This window comes from Leptinotarsa decemlineata, unplaced genomic scaffold, assembly GCF_025532065.1.
Source record: "Leptinotarsa decemlineata unplaced genomic scaffold, Ldec_3_MD MMD2_tig00000199_RagTag_RagTag, whole genome shotgun sequence".
Lineage (NCBI taxonomy): Eukaryota > Metazoa > Arthropoda > Insecta > Coleoptera > Chrysomelidae > Leptinotarsa > Leptinotarsa decemlineata.
In genome coordinates, this window is record NW_027412544.1 from 5,126,823 (window position 1) to 5,150,182 (window position 23,360).

The 23,360-nt window shown below is 35.7% G+C and overlaps 2 protein-coding genes across 3 annotated transcripts in view; both read left to right on the top strand.

The window, feature by feature from the left end:
* Positions 1-23,360, top strand: part of mspo (M-spondin) — a 593,209-nt gene that overhangs the window by 461,203 nt on the left and 108,646 nt on the right. The window lies entirely within an intron of this gene.
* On the top strand, positions 9,475-11,212 carry LOC141481499 (uncharacterized). The gene is made up of 2 exons (XM_074173126.1): positions 9,475-10,270; positions 10,896-11,212. Exons 1-2 carry the CDS (start codon positions 9,839-9,841, stop codon positions 10,986-10,988), a joined length of 525 nt encoding a protein of 174 aa, XP_074029227.1. The 5' UTR covers positions 9,475-9,838; the 3' UTR covers positions 10,989-11,212.

The following is a 23,360-nucleotide window of genomic DNA, read 5'->3' on the forward strand; positions in this document are numbered from 1 at the left end:
AACGAGTTTTCCGGTGTAAATAGAAAAAACTGGCGACCGAAAATTTGCTAAGTTTTTAACAACTTTTTACATACGTCTCCGTTTTATGAAAAAACCAGCGTCTCTCAAAGCCTCTTCCTAACGTTATTACAAAACTTTTCCACTCAATTACCCTTATTAGATTTCCCGGGCTGCGTCATATCATTCAAGTCGATAAAATTGGGCCTGGCCTTAGTCATAAATAACCGCGCCGTCACCATACACACCGGAATTGAATGAGCTTCGGCAGTAACGAGCTCCTCTGACAATGGAGTTGATATGAGGCGTTCAACAGATGTTTCCCGAAAGGTCAGAGATGAGCGGTATCGGACAAACGGGAAGGCCGCTAGATTCTGCGGACTTGTCTGATGTGTTTCCTTGGATGCGTGGGGTTCATGAAGAAACCATTGGCGAGGAAAGCATTCGTTATATCGGGATTTACGAGTGAGCTCATGAAAATTATTCATTTGGGATTGGCGTCTTTGAATACTGACTTTACATTCAGTAAATTGCTATTCCTGAAATAAATGAGAAAAATATATCGTAGTTTGTGAAAAACAGAATGAAGGTGTTATCATTGAACCTCGCCAGAAACAAGATTTGAAAAAAATTAAACCAGATGTTCAAAAATGTCTCAATTCTGTAGAACTCAATATTGAAAGATTAAATATCAGACCAACGACTGATGGAGGTTTGTTACTAAAAATAATATGAATGAGAGTTATACTGTAAAGATACCCGAAAAAAGAGACCACAAATAAACATTGTAGGAATCTAGAGGGAAAATGACAAAAGAAGAACTTGTGTGATGGATGAGAAAGAAAATTTTTGCATAGATACTTTCGATGAATGTTATATTAGATTTATTTCATTGGATTCAGTAAACTCTTCTTTATCCAATAGTTATGTGCATCAAAATTTGAAAATCAGTACAATAAATCCATTAAAAAAATGATAAGGCTAGAAGAATAGAAGGTTTCAGGTCAATCATAATGCTTACAGCTATTAAAAAAATTTCAAATATTATTGTATATATTCAAATTCTTGTTTTCACATATAAAAATGGAATACTCCCAGAATTTCGGTCAGGATTCTGAAGTAATGTAAGTTGTGAATGTGCAGTTCAATGGGCCCTTAATAAATGGAAATCAAATTGACATAGATATTGGTCTGCCACAAGGCAGTGTCGTAGGTACCCCCCCTTTCATTTTGTACATAAATGATTTATTGACATTTCCAGATCTGAAAGTATAATTTTTTCGCAGACTGATTCAATCAATTGTGAGTTGTCTGAAATTTTCAAATGGGCAAATGAAAATGAATTGAAAACGAATTATATGATACTGCAAAAAATCGAAATGTTGAAGAATTTTCTACTTCCATACAACCCCACATTTGTTGCGCTCCTTCTTCCATTCGTTGAATCCTTTGTCAAGGCCACCTTATATAAGTTTCTACCCACTTGTGACTGCTGACTGTTATATTCGAGTTGATTTTTGGTTATTGTGTGGGCAAAATTTCATGGGAGTCCATAATATGTGATTATGAAACGAAAGAAACCCCTGAGGGATGGGACTGTTAATTCGTTCATATTTAACCCACTTGTATCAGTGTGAACAACTTTATTGATTGCAATCAGCAACTATTATTATTGATATTAATGAGCTTTATCTCAACACCGAACCGTTATTTTCAGTTTCAGTTCAATCTTTTTTTCGAAGATGGTCACTTGGTGATCGAAACACGTGTCGAGGCATTGAAAATAACGGTTTGGTGTTGCCATAAAACTCCAGTGATATTCATTAATACACTAAAGGTTCCAAACAGTGCATCACCAGTAAGTACTATTATTATTTATTATAGATGAGGGACATATGTCCTTATATGGGTAGGTTGCTTCGAGCATTCAGGTGGGAATTCTGCACCTTGAACATATAACAATCTCGATATCGACCGATCAACTGAAATCTATGTATTATGCTACCAGGACTGACGAAAAAAAAAGACAGCCAAAATCAATTTAATGATGTTATGTATATAATATTGCAAAAGTTAGAATTCTAGAGCTACACATTCTAGCCTGAATGGCTATAGGGTGCCTGTAGCCATTCAGGCTAAAATGAGATGATCGGTTCCTAACTGGTGGTGCAGTAAGTCCTCTGTAGCCTTGAGAGATAATGTCTCGTCAGAAGAGGCCTACTTCAAAGGTAGTCACAGATTGACTGCCGAGCAGGTCCTCACTTGATTGGGGAAAATGTAACATTGTCGGTCATTATTTCAAATTCAGGACCTGGTGGTACTAGAACATGTACTCTGGGCCTGTTTCGCCGCGGTCTAGAGAAATTAGGGGGCCCGAGGCAAAGAGTGTTCTCTTGTCGAGTTGCGGGTTCAGAAGTAGACTTATTTGCATTGAAATTATATCCTGTATTTGTTTGTTGATGGAGTAATCTCTTTGGGGTATTACGGATTGAGGGAGCATCAAGGGCACTTCGGGAAAAATGTGATGCTGATACCAATGGATGTTATGGGTGAAAGTCATGCGCCTTATCTGTTTGAACGTGAAGAACTCAACTACCTAAGATATTTTTCATATGGTTTTCACCAATGAACTAGGTAATTCATGATGAAGGATCGTGGGTATACTTAATTCATTTTTGTTATTATTTCTTCGGATAAGTTGAAATATGACGATGTTATTTGTGACAAGTTATGGCTACCAGTGATGCTACCAGTGAACCATTTTCATCGAAAACGCTGCCTACTACCGTTGAGAAATAACAAAACATTTCACAACATTTTTTAATTTCGTTAAACAAGTCCGCGATAGCATATGTTGATCTTCTAAAAACAGCTTACTTACTATACTCATTTTAATGATGGTAACTGGTAATGTGGTAATTGGAAAGCTATTTAGATAGACAGGATATCATCCCTTACCAAATAAATATGTTACTTGTCTTAAGAATTTCATCCACATTATGATTGCTTTTTACATTTCGAAATTCAAATCAATGTGTTGAAGGTTATCAGAAAATGAGAACTATCGCACAAGGAAATAAAGTCAAGCGGTCTGACAAACCGATACGACAGGATCGTATTTTCGTTTCATGTTGTCTTGAGATAGAGATATACTCACCTATTCCAAAATCGAAATTTTTATTTGTGAACATATATTATTATTAAATAGTCGCTGGTGATATGAGATTGTGTGGTAGTTGAAATTGAAGAATTAACATCGAAACATGAGAGGAGGTGGATATTTTCATATACCCCCTACTAATGTGTAACTCTACCCATGCAAAAAGGCTTCGGATGGCCCTCAATGTTTCAAAATATCCCACAGCATTCGAAACTGTTCTGTAATGTTTTACAATATGACCTGAGATTTTCCAAGATGTCCTCAAACGTTTTGAACTATTCACGAACAATCAAAAATATTTTGGTTCTGGAATACTACGAAATGTCCACCCCTCAAATCTTCAAAAGCCCGCTTCTTCGGTAAAAATAGAAAACTTCTTCATATATCGGATGATACTACATCATATAACCCTCTGAATCGTTTCGCGATGCTCTGGAAAAGTCCAGGATGCTCCAAAATATTCCAGATGTTTCAGGATATTCCAGAATATTCCGGGATAAAATGCTACACAATACTTTCGAATTTCTACACTGTTCAGTACGTACTGTTCAGTACGTACAAGTACGTCGTTCAGGTGAAACGGAAAAATTGTTCATAGATGGGCGATAGATAGTTGTTACATCATATAACACATCCTTGGTGTTGAACATTGATCTGGAATCGAACATTCACGAACATTCATTAACATATCAGAATATTCCGAAATGTTCTGGTAAGTTATCTAATGGTTTCGAATACTCTTGAATGTTCCTGGTCGTTCTAGAACTTTCTAGTGCACGCTCTACAGGTGAAAACGATAACTTTCATGGTCATGGTGTAACACTTTAACAGAAAAAAAAGAAGGCATATACGTTCTGCTTCCCGTGCGTATTCGGATCGGATTGTTACTCAGTATATATTGATAGGTGATAAAGACAAATTCAAACATGGATCGTTTGATAGAATATCAGAGAAATACATCTTTTTTTATTATGAACGACATATAGGTAAGCATCCGTTTTGTGTATATTATTATTATCATAAGTAACACAACAAATTTTCACAAGGGTGCTAAGAGATTCAGAACAAAATGAAATATACTCCTCTTGAATCTGAAATCACTGAACATTCCATAGAATATTTAGTAATATTTGAAGTAGCCACAGTCCGTCGCTATTATGTACCACTCTTGGTGGAATCAAATCTTCAAGTCAATTGAGTATCTCCCCTCCAAGTATCTATAAAAGATAGACCCATCTCCAAACTTTCTTCAATGTTCCAGACTATCAAGGTGGCAAGTGATGTTCGTATCTCCAATCGGGCGCGTGGTTCTTTTCTGGATGGAATCCAGCAGCTTCAGGGTATGCTTAGAGGCGGAGCTCCATACATGAAAACAATACTTCAAAGAAGGTCTGATGTAACCTGAAAGCCTGAAAATTTTCTAATGTGTGCATAGTTTTCTGGTTTGTAACAGTATTCCAAGCTTTTGAGAAACAGCCTTTGCAATTCTAGCGGCATGATTGTGCCAAGATATTTTGACTCTCAACAAACTTATCGTAGCAGAAAACAGAATTTTTGGTCCTGACATTATTATATTTGGTTCGAAGACATTCATCTTCATTTAGAAAACCGATGAATGGGTTTTTGTGGAATTGAATTGAAGCTGGTCACTTTCACCCAATTGCAAATCACCTCTAGATCCTTATTGAGATATGAAACCTCCTGTATGTTTTTGAGTAGAATACTTGTATTTATAAGAAGATAATTTTTTTACATGCTCGAAAAAATTTAATTTTCTATAATCAATTGATTAATTAATTAATTAGAGAAATGGAACTTTCTATGTTTTTTACCACTTTTATTTGTAACTAACTAACTGCAGTTTCATCCTATGAGGACATTTTCAAACTGCAGTAACGTTAGTTACAAATAAAAGTGGTAAAAAACATATGGTTTAATTTCTCTTTTCTTCATTATAATTTCCTACCACGTAGTAACGGCTACATCCATCAATTAATTATTAACTAATCATCATCTTCATCACGAACGAGTCTCTGTGATCAGCTGTGATGGCGTCATGGCAACAGAATTCAGAGTGGGGACGGCATGAGAGTAATAGATAGAGAAAAAGTGAAAAGAGAATAGAGGAATAGAAACTCGGAGAGGGAAATATAGGTATCACACAGCTGCACGCATTAAACTTTATCGACGAATTTTTGTTATTTCGGCTTGCGGAAATCGTCAGATTATATATTTTTCGTTATTTTCCTTCAATTCAGAAAAAAATCAGCTACGCTCGAGAAGGTCGAGATGACGTTATTTTTTACAACTTTGCTGCCCTCTCCTTTCTTTACGTCACTCTCAAATTGTCAGATTACTGGAATATACACTTTTCAACAGGTAATTAACTCACCCTCCCTTAATCTGACGCGCTCGGGAATTTCTGATGATCAATTTTTTTTACTCATCTGATCCTGAATCCTGAATTGAATCAAATAAGCGAATAAACGTCATTACGTACTGTCATCGATGACATGAGTAGATTTCACCCATTCGTGACATCAAATCGCGATTTTATTAATGAATTGAGTGCTTCTTCTCATAATGTTATCCAGATTGGTGCTGAAGAGGCAATAAGGCAAGTGTCGTATTCCGAAACATCGTATGTCCGCCATTGAGGATGGCAGTGTTCTATATAAGTGAAATTTCACGTATTTCGTATATTATATTGTGTAGGAATCCTATCAGTGATATCTGATTCAATTCCATAACGAATGTTTTGAGTACAAACTGAATGTAGAAAAAGTGTTTTTTGTATGGTTCAATATTCATATAAAAGTAGTTGTTTGTTTGTTTTCAGAGGGCTTATTCTTCCAGTTTGTGTCAGAAAGTTACTTCTTTGCATGATCTACATATTTTTGTGAAAAGTTCATTTTGAAACCAATTTATTTCTTTCTTTCTAAGATTTCCACATCATTTTTGTATAGAGATATAAAAGTAGAAAGCTGAAACCTTTCTTATCCACCAACTCATTATTGCTTTCTTAGAAGTGTCATCCAAAGTATAAATCGAAATATTCAGCAAGTTAAACGAGGCATTCGTGAAAGTGTTTATACTGAACAAAATTATTTCTATTCACAGAATAGTACACAGGTGAAGTGAAGAAGCATGTAAAGTATGTAATTTCAGTTCATCACACTAGAATAATCGGAGTTATCTAACCATATCAAAATTCAAGTTTCTCTCATGTCAACACGCTAGCGTTTATTCAGAAATCTGATTAATTCAAGCTGGCGCGCCTCTGTACAATTCCAACACAGAATCTCGCGGTCCAAGTTCAAGCGATAAGTGATGTAGCGAATGATTCGCCCAAACATAACATCTGGAAACTGGGATGAAGTCGTTCTAGTTGGAAATGAAATTGATGTTCACGTAACAATTTGAAAACACTAGAAGATACACTGGAGAAAAAGGAAAAATATACCGCTAGAAAACTGGAATCGATGACTGGAAATTTGTAAAAAAAAAAACAGCTGGATAGTTGTGAGAATGAGGTTGAACGGGATGAAAACTACGAATTATTGAAGCGCCATGAGAATCGAAAGCGCATAATACAAACGAAAAAAAATGTCAGAACGATAATGAGCATCATTATTCAGTTAGAATAGTTTTCGGTTTCACTAGTAGAAAGGTACCACGTCAACAATCTCTAAAATTGTCAATTCTCGTCCATTGGAAGAAAAAATTGAAGCGATGTTTATTTACGCAACGCAACGCGTAACTTTCACGAGACCGGCAGAATTTTAATGAACGTTTTCCGAATCGTCCTATCTGTAGAAAATATTTGAGGGAATTTGTAAACAAATTCACAACTATAGGTAGTGTACATAACAAAAAGCGCCCAGGTCATCCATCCATTCCGGAAGAACAGCAAGTGCAAATAATTGGTGGGATGGTAGAAAATCCTGAACAGTCTACTTATTCCGTCGCGAATGTTTGTGAGGTGTTTCCTTCTACTGTGTGGAGGAAATGTTCACAGACAAAATTGCTATGAATTCGATATGGATATTGTATTCCAACAAGATGGAGCACCACCACATTACTCCAGACAAGTAAGAAACTATTTGGATACTACTTTTTCCGGTCGTTGGATTGGCCGTTGAGGTTCTACAGAATGGCCACCCCGCTCACCAAATTTGACACCTTTAGACTTTTTTATGGGGCTGTTTGAATCAAAAGATGTACGAAACTCAACCTGCTTCAATATTTGATATATGACAGAAGATAATAAATATTGGTAGAGATATTGACGTTACTGTGTTCGAAAATGTTCGGCATGAATTATCGGATAGGCTGTCCCTATGTCAAGAAGTTCAATTCAATCATTTCGAGCATCTTCTGAACTGACCTCAAGCTTATTACCTCATATTATGTAGTTGAATGTCAATGTATTCAGACAATCATTAAAGGTTCCGCCATTTTGTAGTAGTTCAAAATTTTGACATTATATTCTAGGGTTGTGAAGCATTTGTCACGAGTTTCGAAAAGATGTATCACGAGACTCCCCTTTTCATTTAATTTTTTTTTTCCAGATGGAGCCCAGTCCACATCTTGAAAGTTTCATCTGTTGATTCCACTTCAAAATAAAGTATTCGTGCAATAATTTCATTATCCCAAATTTAAATTTTTTGAGTTGACCCGTTCAAAAAATAAAAGAGAGGGGGACATTAAAGAAATGCACTGTATAGGTAATGGAAAGATAAAGGTGATTCAACCAAAAAAATCCCGGAAACCTCAAATGGAAACGAAAAATAAAATTGTTGTTTCTTACAAAAAATATATGTTTTGCTATCACGACTGGAACCGGTACCGAAAAACTTTCATATAAGATTATTTTCCTGCATACGATAAATATCGAGCAATAATCTCTAGATATTCTATATTACTCATTGAAGAATTGTAACATTCAAGGAATATCATGAAACGAATGATAGAATGAAGAATACTTTTTCAATTCATTGCTCTCACGATATACCAACAATTTGGTTCCACCTCAATAAATCCATAACTTATCCTTCGTAAATTCCCTTTTCTCTGAAACTCAGAACTCCCAGATTCTGAAATTCTTTTACTTTCACTGAAGTTTAAACTTCCCCTAGGAGTAAAATGATGTCGGTACAATCCTGTATGCAGTGAATAACTTTCTCAGTGCACCGTGCTTACGGCACACGGTTAATATAAGCTTTGTTATTTCCACAGGGAACATCGTTACACTCGAATACAAATTGCAAGTAGTTCGAGAAGAAAACGTAACAACTTCATAATTTACGTTGACTATAGTTCATAATTAATGTTCTTTGCGGTGAATGCGCATACAGAACCGATGAAGTATGCAGTACTGTAGGAGAGGCGCAAATTGACAATAACAAGAGATATACGGAGCATGATAGTAATTGACTGTGAACGATAATTTCCAGAGCATTGTTCATTATTGAAACGGTTAGTGAACATGCCACTTGACTCGTGTATGCCAGTTTAATAACTGACTCTCAGTGAGAAAAATTTTGTTTATAATTGAAAGTATGGACTGACGGAATCATCATTTCCATTAGTTGGTGACTTCAATATCCCTAAATATGATATAGACTTCAATAATACTAAATTTCAGTATATCTTCAACTTCATGCAAGCAACTGAATCTCAACAGTACAACTCGATAACGAATATTAATAAAAACTGGATCTAGTTATAACCAATTGTGATGATTGTATCGTCTCGAAATGTGATCAACCTTTTGTTAACATAGACATGCATCATCCTGCACTTTTTATTTTGTTGAACTGTCGTACTCCTCATATTTTGGACTTTGCTAATAATACAACAGATGCTATTGAGCAATTTAATTTTCGCAATGCGTACGTTCCAGCTATATATGAACTGATCAGAACAACCGAATCATGTGACGTTTCTGAATGTACTAACATCGACTCGGCATGTGATTTATTATATCAAAAATTACACATCATCTTCCTTCAAACAGTTCCACTGAGAACAGTAAAAACGCGTAAATTTCCCCCATGGTTCGACACCGATGTTTTCAGTCATATAAAGAAAAATGAATTAGCATATAAGAAATATAAAACAGAATTTTATCAAAATCAATTTTCAGATCTTAGAGAAACTGTCAAAACTAAAATAAAAGCAGCATATATAGTCAATTTACAAACATAGCTGGCAATAGTGTTTTATCTGACAGTTCGACTTTCTGATCATTCATACATTCACGTATATCGGGTATAATGAAACTTGATGAAGTATTTGACAAGCCTGGGGAAATTGTCAACGGATTCGCGAAGTATTTCAGAGGTGTAAATTTGATTTCGGCGAGAATATGCTTCGTGAAAATTCTCATGATTCTGATTTAGATTCATTAAACATCCCTGCCTTCTCTAAAATCGATATTGTTATTGCTTAAAAAAAAAACTCACCGCAGTCGTTGAAAATGTTCCTAGTCTTGTGATGAAGGACTGTATCGACGTTCTCTTTATACCTCTAAAGGTGGGTACTGACCGGCGTTACGAGGTGTAATGTAACATTCGCATTGAGCGGGTACGCATCGAGCATGGTACGCTGGGTTTTGAAAATCGGCGTAACATCCTCGTCAAAACTCTGTGCTCCGCTGTCGTCGATAGTTCACTCAAGATGGCCGACAGCGAGGACGCGTTGGTATCTTTGATTCTACTTAATTATTGTTACATCCAAATTAAGAAGAAGAAAAAACGTTACTGGACATCAAACTTATTTAAAAACAGAGGCGTATGTGGTGGTTTGTCATTGATAGCAATTTTAAAAAACCAAATGATTACTGGACAGTATAAAAACTTTGTACGCATGTCTCCGATCGATTTTGAAGAACTCGTGACGTTAATTGGACCAAGTGTACATAAAAAGGATACCAATTATAGAAAAGCAATCAGTGTCACGGAACGATTAGCACTAGCACTTCGTTTTTATGCAACAGGAGATTCCTATACTAGTATGCAATATCTTTTCAAGATATCAAAGCAACGAGTAGGATTTATAGTAAAAGAGGTCAGCGAAGCCCTTATTGGAGCATTAAAAGGATATGTAAAGGTATGTACTGTTTTAATTAAATCAGAAAAAGTAGTCAGTACATATCAAATTATTTAATTCATTAAATCACCAAATTCTGATAGAAATTGTTCACTCATAGCTGGGGACCCACAGTCATTTTGATGGGACGTATTTGATGCAGGTGTTTCAGGGTTTTGCTGTGACATCGGTGAGGCCCTTGAAATTGGTTGTGTAGAGTATCCTTGTCAATAATAATTGTTAGTATTCATGCCAACATAGTCATATTCTCCGCGTTCAGCACTAAACAATATATTTGATATGTAATGTTGCACATGTATTTTTGTTGTCTTTGAATAAGATCTTAATTTATTTGCCAAAAAAATACCATAGGCTTCACATTCGTCAAGTTTGTGCGAAGGTGACTCCGTTTGCTCGGTTTTCTTTTTTAAAATATTGAAAGTAGATGCCATTATCTCTTTCGGGCTTGGGGCGACTGCTTTCTTCCTGTTTTTTGAAGGCGGAGGGCAATCATTGTCGCTGATAATGGCAGGCGGAGGGCATTCATTGTCGCTTTTATTGGCAGGCGGAGGGTAATCATCAGGCGGTTGTTCTGAAGCACCTTCACGTTCACGTAGCTGAAAATAAATATAAATCATTATTTCAGATGCCAGAAACACCGGAGCAATGGCTGGTTGTAGCAAATGACTATGATACTTTGTGGAATTTTTCACATTGCTTAGGCGCAATCGACGGTTAACATATTTTACTGCAGTCACCGATCAACAGTGGAAGTGAATTTTATAACTACAAGGGTTTCTTCAGCATCGTATTACTGGCAGTTGTTGACGCGAAATATAACTTTTTGTATGTAAACATTGGATGCCAAGGAAGAATATCGGATGGAGGAGTTTTTAACAACTGTGAATTAAACGAAAAACTAAAAAATTATACACTAAACTTCCCTCAACCCACTGCGTTGCCAGCAAGAACAGCAAGAAATTCCGTTTTACTTTGTTGGCGATGAAGCTTTTGCTCTTTCCGAAAATATCATGAACGTGGTTCAAAGGAAAGAATATATAACTACCGACTTTGCAGAGCTCGTAGAGTGGTGGAAAATGTGTTCGGCATATTGTCTGCAGTGTTTAGAGTTTTGCGGAAACCTATGTTGTTAGAACCGAACACCGCGACATCTGTCGTAACAGCAATAACATGCCTTCACAATTTTTTAAGAAAAGGTAATAATTCTCAGGTATATACCCCTGAAGGTAGCTTTGACGAAGAATCGAACGGCCAGGTCAGATTAGGACAGTGGAGAGACGGTAACAATGACATGACTAGTATGTTACCCTTGCAAATAAGACCGCGAAGGGCTACCAGATCTGCTCACCATATTCGTAATGAAGTTGCTGAATACTGCATTCAGGTAGGGGTCTGTAAGCTGGCAGGACAATTATGCTCAAAATGGACCTACCGTATCTGTTGTAGCACGAGGTGTATTTCTATCCAGTAGAAATATCATAGCTTTGTATGCAAACCAAGTACTATGGTATACTTCATCTGCACCTGAAATTGAAGTTGAAATTAACAAACGTCGACCCAAACTAGTATATTTCGTGAATATCGTAATCTATGGTAGAAAAATAATTGTAAAAAAAATAAATAAAAACCAAATTGTATCTGTTACTTGTGGGCCTATGTACTTAAGAACTTAATAAATAATTACGTACCTTTTTCTGTACTAGTTGATTGTTCAGTTTTTTGTTTTTCCCTCCTCAATGATGCCAGTAAACTTGTCATTTTCTTTTTACATGTTTCTCTGTCGCTATCGAATAACGAAGCCAATCTATTCCAAGCGTCTTCTTTCTTGTGTTTGTTATAATGCTCTGGATGAGCTGGGTTCTACAACACTTCCTCTTCTCTGTATTTTTCTATAAAACACAGAGTTTTTTCTTTGTGCCACTCCATGTTTTAAGAAATAAATACGAGAAGAACGACGTGTGATTACTCGCGACACGCGTGCGCTCGGGACGACTTGCAAGAGGGTACTGACCGAACCGCGTAGCACTCAAAGGATTCGCCAAAAAACCGACAGCCGGGTGGAGCACTCAAAGCGAGCAACGAGCGGCTCGTTGCTCGCTGGTTTCCCCGTAACACGACGTACTGACTGCACGAATGCTCACGATGTAACACGTTACATTACGCCCGTAACGCCGGTCAGTACCCACCTTAATAGGCATATTCAACTTAATTTTAACAACTTGTGCGTTCACTGAGCAATGGAAAACGGCTCGAATTTGTCCGATATTGAAAATAGGCGACTCTAGCGATATCACAAACTACAGGTCAACATTAATTTAATGTAACTTTTCTAAACTATTCGAGATATGTGTGCAAAATGTTATGTACTCCCATATTCAAAAAGTTATTCCTCCTACTCAGCATGGTTTCGTACAACAAAGATCTTGTGTGACAAATCTTGCATGTTTAAATCAATAACTCTGTACGTACCTGAGACACTGCTTACTTTAATTGAATCATATCTCGTTGACAAAAAACAATTCGTCGAATATGAATCTTTGCTCAGTACGTAGTTACATTTGGGGTACCACGAGGTGCTAATATTGGACCTCTTTTATTTTTATTATTAATTTGGCAACCTCTTTGAATATTCTGAACCTACTACTTGCAGACGACCTAAAACTATATTATAAAATTGACGACGTTACAGATTGCCAACGTATACAACATGAATCAGATGTAATCAAACTTTGGTTTAGTGATAATCGTCTACAACTAAACGTATCCAAATGTAAAATAATATCATTTACAACAAGAAAGCAAACTTTAATTTACGATTATTCAATCAACAATACTACAATCAACTGCATACACGAGATAAAAGATCTTGGTATAACATACGACTTTAAATTAACATTTACAACACATATAAGGAATATGACTACCGATGCAAATAGGATGTTTGGATTCTTACCTAAACTTGACTTTTCTTGTAGATTTTCCTGTGAATAAATTTTGAAAAAGACACAATTGATATTAGAAAATGTATAACAGTTTTAATTATCAGAGTAAAAATATGTTGAATTCAAAAATTATATATATATATATATATATATATATATATATATATATATATATATATATATATATATATATATATATATATCAATTGCCAAATTAGAAAATTCCTTAAATCTAAGAATGTCCTAAATCTACAACGAACAACGAACTATTCAATGTGAAAACACCGAACAGATGTGGTAATTGTCAGTTTATGAATTGCAGGTCACTGTAATTCGGCAGTGTCCAATTTCTGGTTCTGATTTCAAGTACTTTTTATTGTCTTATTCAGTTCGTAGGTCTTTTCATTAATATATGCATATATTGTTTATAAATGGTTTAAGTAAATACCTTACTTTTCTCCAACCTTGGTGTGTGTGTGTGGTGTGATATTTCTGTGAAGCTGGAACTCATAGATTTCTTACTCGACTTGGCTGGACAGGTAGGTTCTTTCACTGAATTTATTATTACTAATCAGTATTCACTACTATTCTATTTAATTCTTAATTCATATACTATATAATTCAAATTTTACGGAGAGAAAAATTTAGCATGGCGTCTCTTTCGTTGCCTCAAGAAGAATCTCGTTGTTGATAAAAAAATTGAAAATCTATCTCGTTCCCCTAGTTACCATTTATCAATTTTCACATATACAAATTTTCAAATTCTTTTTCAGGAAAATTTTCTATTCTACTAATTTAACATTGGCTCTTAAATTTAGATACATTTTCATTTTATAGTTTCGTACAAACATAGTTAACCTCACTTTTATGTAAATATAAATATTTTTCAAAAGCATCACTTCATGTCAGTTTCTGAGGAAGTGATTCACAATAATAAATTTTGAATTTCACATCATTCCTAAATAATAACAATCAGTTTATCATGCCTTTTTCGTTTTTTCATCACAGATGTTAATTTAATTTTATCTGACATTTCTTTCTAACCTATATCGGTTATCAGTTTTTCGTATTTTGATGCATTTCAATGTAAGAATGTTGATATTTGAATTTCCACTCTTATCTGCTTGTTTCCGTTCAAAGCTGTGGGTTTCAATATATGTACAGGGTGTCCTTGCTGTATTTTTGTATCTGAATTCCTTCGTGATGTTTTTTAAAATTACCATACACTGTTGTATTTCGAGTCTTTTCATAACAATATATATATATATATATATATATATATATATATATATATATATATATATATATATATATATATATATAACAAAACAAGCGGATTCACCATCAGGGAGCCAACTGCGGTTTCGTGTCATCGTTGGAAGACCTCGTGATTACAAGGACCAACTCCCAACTTCGTCACGGGTGCAACCTGCGTGACATCCGGGTCCAAGATAAATCAAACATGAAAGATGGGATATTGAGTGGATATGGTATTATCAATGAAGAGGAATTCTTTGGACAAGCACTCATATGAAAGTGGGCAAACCGTAGACACGTGTTTCTGGCACGAAACCGCAGTTGAACTATACCAAACATAAAACTGAAGATGTTTGAAAATCGGTGGGTAAACTAGATCGATTTGATCATTCAGCAGGGGACATCCACAATTTTATGCTTATGAATTTTCAAGGATTGGAAATAATTCAGTTTCCAACTCTTGTTTGCATAGTGCAATTCATAAGCATGAGCATTGCGGATGTAACGTGCTACATAATCAAATCGATCTAGTTTACTCACTGATATTATCAATTAATTATTTTTAGTGTTCTGTATTAGTTTCAATATGTCCGTACAGGACGAAACTACAGTAATATTAGTAGATGAAATGAAATGAGTATAAATAAAAGTGGTAATTCTCATTTTTCGTAATATTCATAATTCAGTACTCTGTACAGAAAAATCGTTACAAACATTAAGGTTTTCTGAGTCACAGTTCATTAAAATGTTCCAAACCTTATGTTATTCTCAACACATACACTTGAAATACTAAAAACTTCCAGACTGCTTTCGGCTTTCCTTTTTATTGTGAACGTTGGCCATTTATCATACCGGAAAAATTCAGTTGGCTGATATATTGAAATATCAGGTGCGTTCCGGCAAACACATTCAGAACAAAGGCGATTTGCAAAACATAAGAGAGAAGTTAGTGCCCAGGACCGCAATAAACATTCAAGCAAGTAGGCCCTGAATAATGAATGCCATACCGGCTAACGATCGGCGGTGTTCTGTTATTATAAAATATAGACATGTGGGTTGGCGAACATAATTTAGGCACCAATTACTGTTACATAATGTATCTGGTTCGTTTCGCTGGAAGCCTCCCTCATTGTTCCTTCGTTTATGGTGTGTGGATGTGCGAGAAGCGTTCATCAAATTTTAACAGGAAAAGTTTCATTGAATGACAGGCGAATACAAAATGTTAGTATATTTTGAAAAATGGATCTTTTTTGGGAGGAAGTCATTCCGACAGAAAAATTTACTTTGAGACGTGGTTGAAACGATCCTGCTTAAAGTATATTTTTTAAGTATCGAAATAATGAATATGAATGAGCTCTTTCGTACAGAGCGGACCAAATTGGACACTTTCAAAGGAAAGAAACTTCTGTTCCCAAACTAGATAGATAAAAACTGATGGATGTGTCTGGGAGTGAAATTTTATGGATATATATGGATATATGGATATGCGGTGAAAACCGCATATCCATAATCGTTTCTAAGTTACATCATGTTTTTCGAAAATGTGCGTTTTTGAAAAGCTGCTGTAACGTTTTTCTTGTAAAAAATGTCTTGTTTCACTGAAAAAATTTTCAGTTTTTTTTTCGTAGAACGCAGTGGTGTAGAAAAACTATTTTTTCAAATGATATATCAATAGTTATTGATGAATAACTATTTTTAATGGGACACCCTATATATTCCTGCATATTACAATAGAGCTCAAAATTTCCTTACTGAAAATGTAGCACACTTAATGTTTTGCTAAAGTCATCTTTGAAATACAGAGCTTTTAGATTATTCCATGTAGACTTTGAATCAAGTAGGTTTTAGACGACGCGACGATAAAACAGAAAGAAATTTCACCAGTTCGGACTTCCATTGTCTACTATATATAATGATTTGAAATCCCTGAAACAACTAAAAAGAAGAATTAAAAATGAATAGCTAAAAATAACAATTATATTAAGCAAAATAAACCTGAAATGAAATAATAGTGAAATAAAATACAAGTAAAAATAGAACAATTGAATAAATGAAAAAATAAAGAAATAAAAAAAAGGAAATGAAATAAAAAGTGGGGAGATTCCAAGTCACGTTAGTTCACGACGTTTCAATTGTTAATATCTACAATCGTCTTCGGGTGATGACTGGACTGATTCCTCCAAGATATGACTATTTATAGGTCGTTCGAGTACTTTCACTTATTCCCGCTTTCCATTTTCCGCTTCACTGGTTCCGTGGGAGATGACCTTTGGCGGGAGTTGGTCATTTTTCGCTTGATGATGGGTTTCCATATATTGCGTATTTCTACGCTGGCTTGGCTGAATACGTTGTTGGACAACATGTATGCGGCTTCCTTGAATTTTCTCCTAAACCAATGTTCCTCTCTGTGCAAGATCTCAGCTTGGGACCACTCGATGTTGTGTTGATGGGTCCAAACATGGTCTGCTATTCCTGATTTGCTGGTTTCCCCGCGCTGTGTATGTTTCTTGTGCTCGGCAATGCGAACATTCAATGGCCTCTAAGTTTCACCAATATAGGATTTTCCGCACTCACAGGGTATCCGGTAAGTGCAATTCTTGGAATCGCAGTCCGCGTTTGGTGGCCTGGTTTTTGTGAGGCTGCTACGGATAGTGTTACCGGATCTGAAGCAGGTTCTGATGTTGTACTTGGAACCAATTCTTCTTATCCTCTCCGATAATCCTCTAATGTAGGGAAGTGCAAGCACTGGTTGTGACGGCTTCTCTTCCTTGCGAGGCTCCTACTGTCTTTTAGTCAGTCTTTTCTAACATCGCTTTGGAGTAGCCATTTCGTTGAAGATCATTTTTGATGATGTCTATTAGTTCCTTTTCGAGACCTTCCTTCGTATTACAGAGCCCAAAAGTACGGTCTAATAGAGTCTTGATGATTCCTCTTTTAGTCGATTGATGGTGGTTGGATTCGTGTTTCAGATACTGTCCCGTATGAGTGTTGTTTGTATGTAGGCCGTTCAGAGCTCTACGTTCTTCATTGCTGATGTTACTGGTTCTCGATCCAGCTGTTCTCTAATTTTCCATCTGAACTCTCCTGCCTCGGTCTGGTCAATAAGGGAACTTGTGAATTCTACTGCAGTAATTATCTCCAAAGTGGGCACAGATGTTGGCGTAATGGCAAAATTTAGGCCTTTCCTCAACAAGAATTCCTCTATTTCCGTGAGCGGGCGGGAACTCATGTTGATGACGTTGGCGGCTTCATAGTTGTCCTGTTTTCGGTCTGTATTTGGGCATTGTCTCCACACTAACTTCCCCCACTTTCTGTTGTGGGTATTCTCCATGTTTTGACGGATCTTCAAGCACGTGCTTTCAATCTTGGCAAAGATTGGTCCATGATCATCTTCCAATGACTCTCTTCTTATTTCTTCAAATCGTTTCGTGGCATCCTGCAACAAAGTTGACCTCTTCCAACGGTGATAATTGATTTGAGACCGTATCAGTGCTCGCCTGGCGCGTTCCAATATGCGTTTAGCACTCTCTCCTGGGATTGGCGATTTCAGCAGAAAACCTTTGGGGATGATGTTGTTGTCTCTCGCTCTGCACAGAAAACTGAGGTGAGTTTCTTCCTTTGTAAGCTTGACCATAGTCTTCTCATATCCTCGGAATAAGTCGCTGGTTCCGGATACGTAACGGGTATTCAACGTTTGTTTGAAGGTGATTGACAATGTTTCATGATGAATTTCACCAGTTCGGATGACAAAGGTCATCTCCCACGGAACCAGTGAAGCGGAAAATGGAAAGCGGGGCTAAGTGAAAGTACTCGAACGACCTATGAATAGTCATCTCTCGAAGGAATCAGTCCAGTCATCACCCGAAGACGATTGTAGATACTAACAATCGAAACGTCGTGAACTAACGTGACTTGGAATCTCTCCACTTTTTATTTTATTTTCTTTTTTCATTTCTTTATTTTTTTATTTTTTCAATTGTTCTATTTTTACTTGTATTTTATTTCACAATTATTTCATTTCAGGTTTATTTTGCTTAATATAATTGTTATTTTCAGCTATTCATTTTTAATTCTTCTTTTTTAGTTGTCTCAGGGATTTCGAATCATTTTATATAGTAGACAATGGAAGTCCGAACTGGTGAAATTAAACATGAAACATTGTCAATCACCTTCAAACAAACAGAAAGAAATTGTTCAGTAGTAGCTATCAAATGTTGAGAAAGCTTTTCACATTAGTAATTTAAACGCAAAGTTTCAATAAAACTGCTAACAATTTATACTAAATTTACCACTAATAAATGAAACTTCAGTAATAATAATAATAATAATGATAAAAAAGAACAAACAATGAAATATATTTCTTTAGAGAAGGTGTTCGGAATGTCTACCAGCTTCTCCTACATACAGGCGACACCTTTTCTGAACGATTTTTGCCGAATTGTTTACTTTAATGAGAGTGAGAGAAGCAAAACTTGGCATCACTGCCGCTTCCAATTCGTATCTGGAATTGAAAGCGGCAGTGATCTTTCAATGTTTCTCAGAGGTTAAAGTCCATAGGCGTTAGGTCCGACGACCTGGCCGGCCAACGATTGGGTCCTTGATTGGATATCCAATTATTACCAAAATTTGCAGCCAAAAAATTGGTGACAATTACAGTGTTGTGAGTCTTGTTGAAAATATATTTTTCTGAACTCCGTTAGTGACAATTCATCAACAAAGGGTTCAATATTTTGTCTTGAAATTTCTAAATACCTCTGAGATGTGAGAATGCCATTATAAATGAACGGTCCGATAATTCTAACCCTGAAAACACCTGCCCACATACTAAGTTCAAATCTTCCTTGACTTCTCTGCTCTACAATAGAATGAGGACATTGTTGTGCCCAAATATAAGAATTTCTGCGGTTGAAAAGACAGAAATTGCTCACACAAGATTCGTCTGTCCAAATTCAAGGAATAAAAATCCAATAAAAACTATTGCTATCTCATTTCGAAAAATGAGTTTTCCACACCAATGAATTATAAGTATAAAAATGATTTGAAAATGTTTTCATAGAAATAGGAATTTTTTTACAGGAAAAAAGTTACGGAAACTTTTCGAAAATGCACATTTTCGATATACGGTTTTTACCATAAAGATTGCCATAAATTTTACCCTCAGACACAGCCATTAGTTTTCATCTATCTAGTTTGAATACAGGAGTTTCCTTCGAAAGTGCTCAATTTGGTCCACTCTAAAAATGGGATATTTTTGAGAGATTTTACTTAGAAATTAACTTTTTCAATCTTCCACTTTTTCATCAATATATAAAAAATGAAAACTAGCACTACTACTTTTGGAAACCGAAAATTCCTTCAGATATATTCGCAACATTCTGGAGTGTTTATGTCCTCGAATATTCTGCGCTGGAATTCTTTACACCGGTCAAAAACTCAGACTCCTAAGAATAATCTCTCATGGTGTGTAGGCTTTCACGACCGGAGGTTTCCGGTTTTTATATCTGACGTTTCGTCTGCTACTGTGATTCGTACGGCAAAATTCTCCACCCAATTGGTCAGACCCTTCTTCATTTATTAGGAGCATTTTTTTGTTATGAAGTACTAGTACTATGTGGCTGTATCGCTGATGTTCCAATGTTTTGACAGAATCAGAATCAACGAACTTAGGCGTGCGCAGCGTTATAGAACAGTGCTTTCAAAAAAATTGTTCTGCAGCGCCATCTCGTGGCGAGTTACAGAAAAATTGATAGCCTGAAAATCTTCTTCATGAAAAATTACTTATACATGTCAAGTATCACGATCGGTTGAGCGATGTAGAAGTTTATCACTTACCAACCAACCAACAAACATCCATTTTTATATATATGATTGCTACTCATTTCTTGTTGATGTTTAAGATATCTTCCTTACGGTTGAAGTTATTTTTATGTTTATGGTATGGCTGCTCTCAGAGAAGTGTGTTCTACAATTGCCGATTTATCTGTTTTGCCATAGCAACAACTTGCTTCATGCTCAGTCCAGCGTGTTTCAACGCTTTTTTCGTGGTTCCAATGTAGAACGAACCATAACTATACGGTATTCGGTATACTCCTGGGAAACTCAATGGATCCCTGAGGTACTTAGCTGACATGAGACCATTCTCTATCGTCCTTGTGGGCTTGAAAATGGCCTCAACTCCATGTTTTCTGAGGATCCTTTCATTTTGGCCCATTATACCGCTTGTGTAGGACAGAAAAGTTTTTCTATCGGCCGTCCGCTTCAATATAATCGTAGAATGTTTCTGTATGGGTCGTAAGGGCTCGGTTGATTTCGAACTCGTTATATCCGTTACCCTGAAACACAATCATCGAACAGAATATTGAATACGTTGAGTACATCAAAATCTTAGGACTGATATTTGATCAAAAATTGAACTTGAAACTCCACGTCCAATATTTAAAAATGACTTGTCAAAATGGACTCAACCTCTTACCTCAGTTGCCTCTCGAACCTGGGGTTCAAACTCATCGATGTTAATGTTAATCTATAAATCACTGATCAGGTCTAAATTGGACTATGGGGCAATAGTATACAAATCTGCCAAAAAATCCATATTAAAACAACTGGATACCATCCACAACAACGCCATCAGAATTATCCTCGGAGCTTTTTGTACAAGTCCAACGGAAAGCTTATACTGTGAAGCAGGTGAACCATCATTAGCCAACAGAAGGAAGCTTATGACCCTCATCTACGCAGCATCCATCATATCCAATCCAGAAAATCCGGTACACCACAATGTAATAGCACAGATATTTAAAAATATTTTTGCAAAAAAATCAGAGCAGACCCTCCTTCTCACCAAAGATATAACCAGTATCTTTCGAGTCTGGATAATCCCCCGAGCCAACATTGAATATGGACTGCTACAATTCGACAAAAAAAATACAAATCTCAGGATGTTCAATGTAGCAGTCAACCAACTTCTGGAGCAATACGAAGACTCATTTCCATTATACACTGATGCATCTAAAATGGAAGATGGAGTAGGGGCAGCTTTCACCAGCTCTGATTTCAGCTGTTCATTCAAATTATCGAAAGAAAACACAATACTCACAGGTGAATTATACACTATTTGGAGAGCATTAAAGTACATGGGGGAAAAAACATCCCAAAATCCCTGATTGTTACAGATTCACTGAAGAAAATGACACATTTCCTCTTGTATAGCCCTTACGGTTGGCAGATAGGTCTTGCCTTCTCTACTAGAGTCTTCAGTCTGCCACTCTCGTCCTTTCACTAATACATCTCTTCTTTCTTCATTGAGAACTGGATTTTTGGGTACCAAGAATTCAAATATCCCAGAAATTTTGCCAATTTCTCTTTCACGTGACTCCAAAACACGAAGATATCACATGTAGAAGATGGCAACTGAATTTAGTGGACTTCCCATGACAACTCCTTTTTTTTGATCAAAGAATTTTCCATTCCACTGCAAGTACGTTGATGTTAGGTAATGTTCAAATAAGATGGTGATGACTGTTAGGAAAGAAACTGTTGATGAGTTGCTAGATTTCACTAACCGGAACCATGTGAATATATTATAGTCACAACTTATCATTCTTGTAATTTCGAGAAATATTTTCTTTGAGAATATATTACAATAATTTCTGCTCACATTCTGTGCATTTTCAGTGACATACCCTACCGTCTAGACATAAAGCAATATTTGTCGATATATACTGGCATCGGTCTATAGAAAAAAGACAGCTATTAATTCTACCTAGACAACTAACCGTCAGTATCAGGAAACCTAAAAACGAACTGAATATTTATGGTCGAGGATTTACCCATTCATCATTTTTCATCGTTTCTCGCTACCAGGTCTAGTAGTAGTTTGGAATTCGCCGAATTCCCGATTAGAAATTAATGAATTCATTATATTTGTTTTGCGTGATAGACAATATTGGTAAACGTGCATAACTGTTAGAACTTCTTAACTTTTGATGGATTAATACTATCAAGGGAAGTTTTCTGAACACTTGTATACATTCCGTATAGATAATTTTTTCTACTTCACGTGTATGGTTTTCGTTTTGCATTTGTATTTCATTTCCACAGACTCTTGTTGTTTTTTCGAAACATATTCAAGTTAGATTGAAAAACATTTTGAAACTGTATGTTTAAAATGTTTTGTTTTTTTTCATTTAAGTTTATAAAAATGATTTGATATTCAGAGCACTTCCTAGTTGAAACGTCATATATAGATTCTCTGGTAATAATAAACTTTTTTTTTATTTTCTTTATTTCAGCAATTAACTTGTCAAAAATACAGGAAAATTGTGAAAAATGTCAAAAGGTAATATAACAAGATAATACAATACAGATTGAAAAAATTGTTATAAATATTCACATAAATATAAATACACATACATGTTTACATAGTTTACATACATAAATACACATTAATTCGCATATACATGAAAAGCATATTGCCTACATATTCCATTTAAAATTCAAGTTTTCTAATTAAAAAATTCTTCTATGATGTAGCAGTTTTTGGGAAGTAAGTGTTTTTTCAGGAGTTTTTTGAAAATTATCAAGGAAGCTGCATTCTTTATGTGATCTGCCAGAGAATTATAACATTTGTATCCAATATATTCAAACTTTTTTTGATACCGGACAGTGGTATACCGGTGGGGTAAAATAAGGTTTTTTCGTCTGGTATCATGTTCATGGTGTGTTCTGATGGCATTATAAGTGGCCTTATTTTTGAAAATGAAACAACATGCTTCGAGGATGTATGTACTCATAATAGTCAAAATATAATTTTTTTTGAAAATCTCTCTGCATGACTCTTAATAAACGTACGAGAAACTGGATGAAAATGATCTTGAAATTACATCGGAGAC

Excerpts from the sequence above, each read along its gene's own strand:
- LOC141481499 (XM_074173126.1), top strand. The coding sequence starts at position 9,839 with ATGGCCGACAGCGAGGACGCGTTGGTATCTTTGATTCTACTTAATTAT. Across the intron at positions 10,271-10,895 it reads CATTAAAAGGATATGTAAAG|ATGCCAGAAACACCGGAGCA; the intron begins GTATGTACTGTT and ends TCATTATTTCAG.